Source organism: Aricia agestis, chromosome 6, assembly GCF_905147365.1.
Source record: "Aricia agestis chromosome 6, ilAriAges1.1, whole genome shotgun sequence".
Lineage (NCBI taxonomy): Eukaryota > Metazoa > Arthropoda > Insecta > Lepidoptera > Lycaenidae > Aricia > Aricia agestis.
In genome coordinates, this window is record NC_056411.1 from 18652710 (window position 1) to 18661043 (window position 8334).

The following is an 8334-nucleotide window of genomic DNA, read 5'->3' on the forward strand; positions in this document are numbered from 1 at the left end:
GCATTAGACAGAGAGAGAGATAAGATATACTTTTTGCTTTGTAGACGGTGTTTTTTATTTTTTATTTGACGAATTTAAAAGAATAAAACGTATGGAGATTTATTAGCTAACTCAAAAGCTATTTTCTGGCCCTATTTTTACCCTTTTATTGTTGTATCAAAAGCATTATTTACTAAGCTCGTGTCATTTTATGATTTTCGTGATAAATAACAATTGTATATTTATCACGAAAATTATTTTAAATTACTAAATGCATATTTCAAGGTTTTTAATTTTGTTCTAATAACAAAAGAACTCAGTTAACTAATTTGTTGACTACTTTAACTAATTTGTATGCCATATACTTGACTTTAATAACACTGTAATATGACGAAAAAGCGCGTTAGCACTTGTATAGTCTGTCAAGAAAGTGAAGAAATTAAAAAGTGGCAACTTCGTAGAGTCATCCCTTTCAAATCAATCTAAGAAAAAAGGGATGACACTACGATGTTGCCACTTTTTAATTTCTTCACTTTCTTGACGGACTTTAAACTTACTCCATTACTATTAAAAATATTTACACAGCCTACAACTATACGAGGTTTACCACAAGTATTTATACCGTTCTCAGAGACTTATTACTTTTAACTGCAATTAAATAAACAGTTTGACAGATATCTAATGTTTGGGTCTTATATCAAAATCTTCGTACAGTTAAGTAATAAAATATATTCGTCTCTGAGTGCGGCAGTTTATCAAACACACAATATTATGCAAAACAAAGACAATCATCTGAGTAAATATTTTTACTACTAAGGGAGCAAATCTGTAACAAAACTGAAATCTACCGCCTGTACAAAACGTACAAATATATAAAAGTGCGTAAAACGTTTCAAAAATGTGTCAACAATACAAGTGACTCCTTCGTCTATACAATATAGCAACATATAAAACATCGCAACGCAAGCCTCGATCCTTACTCTAGTATGGTCTGAGATCTGGATTTCAAATTGCCTTCAAGAGTGAGAGAAATAACTCTCACTCAAGTATCAAAATACACATGAATTTATGGGAAACATTTAAGTTCACTCTCAATGTGATGGTAATGATAAATACTTTTTTATTAGTGCAGCTTCCAAACTAAAATAAACACCTTTTGCTTAGACGAGACCGCACTAAGGGCCAACCCACACGTACCAAAACCACACCACGTGGTAGGGCGTATATTTCGTATTGTAAATGAACTGGACCATTCACACGTACCACATTTTGCAGACAACGACTGCAAAATGTGGTACGTGTGAATGGTCCCGTTGTGTGATACCGACCACATCGCAACCACGGCCGACAACATCGCAACCATAATATGTGCCATGCGCGCACACGCTCTTCCCCCTCCTTTTCATTGACTTTCATCACAACCACTGGCGACAACGCAACCACGTCGACATTTTGTCGGTACCACAACGCAACTACAAAAAGCTGCAGCGACACCATTCACACGTAACCACTGCTCGACGATATTTTGTCGTTGCAATGTGGTGTGGTTGTGGTACGTGTTGTTTGGCCTTAAAGCGACACGACACGACGCGACACTTCACGTTCCATAGAACTGACGTTAGTAAAACATCAGATTCACGTTTGAAAAATGTCAGTTGTTTGAAATGTCGCGTCGCGTCGCTGCGGTGTAGTGTCGTGTCACTACACGGTCTCATCTTAAATGCCTCTGACACGTCAAATCTGTTATAACTTATACACCTTTTTGGGCGAGGATTCATGTCCTTGAAAAATCTCCAAGGCAATAAATGTTATATCGAATTTATTTTCAACCCTACAATAATAATATAATTTTTGGACTTACTTTTTTGGAGTGAATTTAAGGTCAATTTGCAGTCCAGTTCTCTGCTTTATGTTATCAGTTATACTTACATTACAATATCTATTTACACATCATTACTATTAATAATAACGTTGGAAAATTATTTTACACAACAATATTAGGTTCAAATTCACAAATTCATGGAAAATAAGTTTGTATTTTTTGACTGGGCCCATCGCGAACAACCCAGGATGCCTAAAATAATTAACTTTAAATGTTGTATAATATCTCGCGATAAAATATTACGGAAATAACCTAAGATAATTATATTTTTGCGATCTTGTATTTTGCTATAAATAATTATTCAGAATCGCTACTAATAAAAATAGATAAAAGTAATTGTTGGTTGTCAATTAAAATTGATATATTTCATGTTGAATAACAAGTTATATTAAACTAAAAAGTGAGTCGCCGTCGCACTCAGACAGTTAAGTTTTACTTAGCTTTAATTTAACGAACAGAATATATACTTTATTATGAAGTTTTTATGTCAAATAACTTCATTAAATTAAAGTTGAGTTATATATTAAATCTTTCTGAGCGCGGCCGTCAGATTTAAAAACTACATTTAATGTATTCCTGTTTGTAAGCTCTCGATTCTCTTAAGTCTATATCATTTCTACATTATGAATTACCACACACTCTAACATAATTTATATGACACAATAAAAGCGAAACCGCACTAGAGCGACACGACACGACGCGACACTTTACTTCTATGGGTCAATTCATTCAATTCATGGATTTGGCAGACTTCAATTGCGTGAGGCGTCATGCAAATTAATTGTCACTCAATACAAATTGTGAAATGTACCTACGTGTATTTACGTCTGAATTGACCCTATTAGCCCAACAACGCACTAGTGGCTAGGCCACAGCGGCCAGGTCGCGACGGCCATCGAGAGTATAGTGTTTGTAAATCGTCAGTAGATTCACGTTTGTAAATCGTCAGTTCTATGGAATGTGAAGTGTCGCGTCGTATCGTGTCGCATAGTGAGGTCTCACTATTCGTCTATTATATATTTTACTCTACGTTTTCTACAAAAAAACTTAAGTCGAAATCAACCAGGGAAATAACAATGATAAAACCTAGACGCTATGCATTTGAATAAAACATTACATAATACTAAGGAGCGTTAACGTACGTTGTAATTACAAAATCCTTATCGATCCAAGTTTAATTATTTACGGCAGAAGAAAATGAAGAAGCAATCGAAAACATTACAAAATAAAGAGGGAAGCTTAGAATTAGTTAATTTGTATAGTATAAAAACAGGACGGAACCAGACGTTTTAGTTTAGATATTAAAAAATAAGAGGATATCAAAAAAATAGGGCATTGTGTAATAGCAGTGATTGGAAAACAACTCGTGAAAAGTAGAACGCTACACATGAAAGGTTTCCTAGGTAGGTAAAACGCGAAAGTATAATATGAATAAAGTCAAGGTAACGAGGAGCTTAAAAGAAGTGCCCTTGGACATTAAATGTCACGCTATATTGTAATGTAGGGCTGCCGACACCACACACTTTTGACAAAACGTAAAAAAATAATAATCATTAAAAAATTTACTTCATGACAGTTTACCGTAGCAGTTTACATTTAAATATTTTAACTTTTCATTGCATTTCTTAATTCGCACAAAGAAGTAGGTTCAATGATTTTTACCACAAATTAAGAAATTGGATTCATACTCATTATTTTCATATTTTTCCTGTAATACAATGAAATTAATATTATAGACTCACAATTATTTTTTCACAAACATAATATATTATAATTTATAAACATCTGATGCTGGCGTCCGTTTTGACATTTATTACGTCATTATAAATTGCGTAAACAAAATAAAAGCTGCAAAATTAGATGCAAAAATATTGACACAACTATTATATTGGGGATCGCATTTTACGTGTTAAAAGTGAAGAAAAACAGTCGCATCAACTTTAGTCCGTCCAATTGTTCGGCTACAGTCTGTGCTTACGCTTATAAATCTTTCAAAACAATTTCCATACAGTTACAGGAATTTCAGTAATGGAGATTTAATTACCAGTTATTTAATACTTATAACTCGAAGGCTTTTTTAAAAATGCCAGAACAAAGACGGTTAGAAAATAATTATTTACTTTGGTAAACATAATTCAAATGATAAGTTAATCAATCACTCGAGAAGTATAATTTTTTGGGGTATGATAAAATGTCCTGCAAGTGAGTTGCTCCTAAATTTACTTATAATATGGACTTAAGTCACAAACTCTTTTGAATTCGGCTGCTTTAATAACAATGAAAAGGTAGAGGACAAAAATTTTACGGACCATGTTTCAAGAATTTTGGCACACTTACAAAAAGCGTTGATCGTCGGACCTCTGTGGTTAGCTCGGCGTACTGCTGACTTCGCTTCCCCGGTTCCCCAGTAAATTACAACAATAACACCACTACATAATATAGGACTCGACCTGTTCCACTATAGTCTAAATAAATTCAACGAATCGAGGTACGACAACACTCGCGTATCGATAACATCGTAACAATAAAAGCACATCACAGTCTATAACGATATCACTACTCAGGACCGCTAAATCTCATCCGAGTCGGACCGTATGGAGTCGTAGTTGGACGTCTTAGTCCGCAACATCCGCAGGAAGGAGCCCACCGCGAATATCGTCCGGCGGTGGCGGTGGAAGATGCCCTGGTACAGCGCCTCGCGCAGCGCCTTGCGGTCGTCCGACACGGAGGGCTGCGAGCTCAGCGTCACGTCCGAGTGCGCCGCGATCGCCTTCTGGTGGCGCAGCCCGCCGTGCTTCTTCTCCAGTGACTTCTGGTTCGGCAGGCTCATCGTCGACTCGATCGACGAGTTCTTCGTCTTTCGCAGGTTCGGCATCTTCTTCCCTGCCGACGTCTCCGACGAGGAGCGCGTCGGCGCCAGCTTCGACCGGTGCAGCGGGTCGTTCGCGCCGCCCGGGGGCACCACCGCGTCCACCGACCTCTGGCTGACGGCGCTCGACCTCGTCAGCGCCTTCGACGTCGACGGCTCCCTCGGCGCCTCCGGCCGGGGCTGCTCCGGCTCTATCGCGATCATCGTGCGTCGCGCCCCACCGGATTACATCACAGGCGGGCGCGCCTCGTCGGCGTCATCGCGGGGCGCGGGGGGCGGGCGGGCGGCGCCCCGCGCGTCGTCGCAGCAGTCGCTGAAGGTTATCCGCGGGACGCTCTCATCGTAGTCGATCTCGACGGCGCTCAGCGCCTCGGCCAACCGCTCGACTCCGGGGTCGACCTCACCCGCTCGCCCGCTCATGCTCGACTCCGGCCATTCCCCGGCCTCGGCCCTCTCGACCGGGGAGGTACCCTCGGGAATGGGGGACACCGAGCGGACCTCGATGAGACCGGCTAGGTTCACGCTGAAGTTGCTCCTCGCGGCGCGATCGTCGTCGGCGGCGCTCGCCTCCTCGAGAACGATGCGGTCGGTGATGGACTCGATCTCCTCGTGCAGCTCGCGGTCGTCCTCGTAGAACTCGGAGAGGTTCTGCAGGTCCTCGAAGCGGCCGTCGTCGGGACTCGGTCGGCCGTCGTCGGCGGCGGCGCGGCGGTATCGGTCGACGAGAGGCTGCAGCGCTTCCTCGTGCCGTCGGAACAGGTAGTGGTACGCCTGGCTCACGGCCTGCAGGCTGTAGGAGGAGCGGGGGCGCCCCGCTGTTAGAGGCGGCGGGCCGCTCGCGCGCCACACGTGCCCGCGCGCTCGCGACAGTATCGCATTAGAGTCGAGAATCCTTTCAAAGTCGGTCACTTGGTCGGCTTCGCTGATCTGCAGCAGCAGCCTGTTCGCCGTCCCGCGCCCGCCGCACGCCCGCCTGGCCCCGACCTGCGTAAAATTAGAAGCCTTAATCGCATTATCGGCGCGGCGGCGTTTGGAGGTCGAGTCGCGAGGGGGATCCGCGCAAGTCGGTATGGTCAGCGTCTGGACGGAAACCGCGTACGGAAGTTTTTCGATAGGCCGCCGGTTGACCGTTTTGACGGGAATGGTCACGGAATCGCGGCGCGGGATGCGGGGATCGAGGGAGGCGGCCCGGCGGATGGGCCCGGCGCTTCTGGTCTGGCGGTGGTCCGCGCGCGCGGCCCGGGAGACGCACACGCTCCTGGCGCGCGACTCATTCTGATCGAGCGCGGATTGGGACGCCACTTTGAGTGTCTCGCGGTACCGTCGAGTCGGGACTGAGCGTGCATCGCTTTCGTCGACGATTGTTTGGAATGAGCGTAAAGAGTAATTTATCGTGTTGGCGTGATGCCGTCGATCGATGTGCGGCATCGTCGATAGGGATGGGCATAAAATTTGGCGAACGGCTGTGTGCTTTGTGCTCGTAAACGACTTTTATTCGCTCGCTCATGTAGCACACGATATGAACTTTAAATGAGATTCCACGTTACTTTGATGGTAATTACGATAAGGATATTTGAATAAAGGATGACGTCTAGAAATGGATTAGATTTAGGCTAACGGTTTCTTTACTAAAACTACTTACGGTCGTAAGTAGTTTTAGTACGGTTTTTGAACTACTTTGGGAATATTTTGTTTATTGTACATACTCGTAAATGCTACGACGACGAATGACGAATAAAGTTACAAAATCCTTTGTTTTTAATAATAAATAAAAAAACGATTTATATAATATTATGTTATTTAAATATCTATTTACGGCTACAGATACAACTAGCCACTATTTTATAGTTCACTACAGTTTTCACCACTAAACGTTCTCAAAAGAGTCATTAGAGTGAATAATGATGCCACTACAAAGGTGTGACGCCTGCCGCCTCTCCCATGAGTTTCGTTAGCCTAATAGCATGTACTTTGGCTTTCTATAAAGGCAATTGTTTAGTCATCGTTTTGTATATAAAATTTTATACAGTTTGGTTTTTTACAATTTAAACGGTACGTTTCCATATTTCTAGAAAAGGTCGTGTCATGAAACAGAGGGTTTTTATCATAAAATTGGGGCCGTCTATACTCTATGGACTGTTAGTCCATATCCTTTTTTTGTTATTTTATTATTTAGATAGATTGAAACAGAGGGTTAAAATAATAATATTATTGTGTCACGAAGCCGTAACGATTTTAGGCAGAAGTTTCACTTCTGGCACATGTATTCGAACAGCCTTTTTTGAATTCCAGAATTTTTGATATTCCGACTCGACTTTTTGCAACATTTACATAATATTATAGGCTTCGGCCGAAGGTTAAAGTCTATTCAATATTATTTAGACTAATCGGCTTTAGTTTCAACTAAAATTTGGTCATCGGACCACCACAAAAAGCAACTAGCATCGTACTTACATAATTTTTGGTATAATCTACAATTTTTTATTATTTTTGTTTATTTTTTGTTTGTAGCAAAAAATGGCAAAAAATCGATTTCAAAATTGATCATTTTCCTAATAAAAATATGCGGAACCAATAGCTTCAATAGCAATGATAGCAATTAACATTTCACCCAGCTGCAGTCAATCAATGGACTGGCGAGCAGCCAGCTCATTCTCGTACTTCAAGAAACAGGAAATATCTAAGTAATTAATAAGTTAGATATTCAGGTCACCTGTTTTATATGACCTCCGAATGTAGGTAAACCTACCTACCTACCTACCTAACCATCTAGTTGTATGGAATTTAAACATTGTCTTATCCATACTAATATAATAAACGCAAGAGAGTCTGTCTTCTCGCGGGCGCCCGTCCGCGTCGCGGACGTCCACGCTGTGCGCTCGCCATAGAAATCGTGCGACGGCTGACCCGCAGCCCGCTCAACGCAGCGCTGCTCTATGGGATGACATGAAACAAGCACGCCTCGCGGGTGGCCGCGCCGGGCGCACGATCGCAGTGAACGCCCTTATACCACAGAATACATATTAGTGCTTATACGCAGAAAATCTTAATCATTTCTGATGGGTATGAAGATTTTGGTATGATTCCCGGTAAACGACCAATAATGATTAATGTTTTTTATCTCGCAAAATGTAGAGTTCCTGCGCGATATACTAATTTCGATTATTATTGCGGGCAACATCTGGTTTCTATTGAAACGTAAATAGTATGGGTGACTCGTATGCAACATAGCAAATTGTTCTAATGACTTTAATCATACTCACTTTAAAAGATATAAAACCACTTTAACAAATCACGCACACATAGTGTATGTTGTATGTATAGACACACACAAACACTCACAAACACAAGACAACTTTGAAGCAATTAACCCCTTACCCTCTTAATAATACAGATGTATAAAGCGTAATAAGTTTTTTGTCTATTTTGTCTCTAACATTTCAATCTAAATTGGTATAAGAAACTTCAGAGTTAAGAGCTAGTTAAGAGTATATTATTCTCTTTACAATATATTACTAGCTGGCTTTATCTGTCATATAAATTATTTCTAGTATCAATATAAAAAGTAGATAAAAACATTTTCTCAGGCCTAATGGATGTACAA

At 41.3% G+C, this 8334-nt stretch overlaps 2 protein-coding genes across 2 annotated transcripts; both read right to left on the bottom strand.

The window, feature by feature from the left end:
* Positions 1–3594: 3594 nt before the first annotated feature.
* On the bottom strand, positions 3595–4934 carry LOC121728281. The gene has a single exon (XM_042116430.1). It carries the CDS (start codon positions 4932–4934, stop codon positions 4431–4433), a length of 504 nt encoding a protein of 167 aa, XP_041972364.1. The 3' UTR covers positions 3595–4430.
* A 21-nt stretch (positions 4935–4955) lies between these two features.
* Positions 4956–6158, bottom strand: LOC121728238. Its single transcript, XM_042116378.1, has one exon. It carries the CDS (start codon positions 6156–6158, stop codon positions 4956–4958), a length of 1203 nt encoding a protein of 400 aa, XP_041972312.1.
* Positions 6159–8334: the final 2176 nt, after the last annotated feature.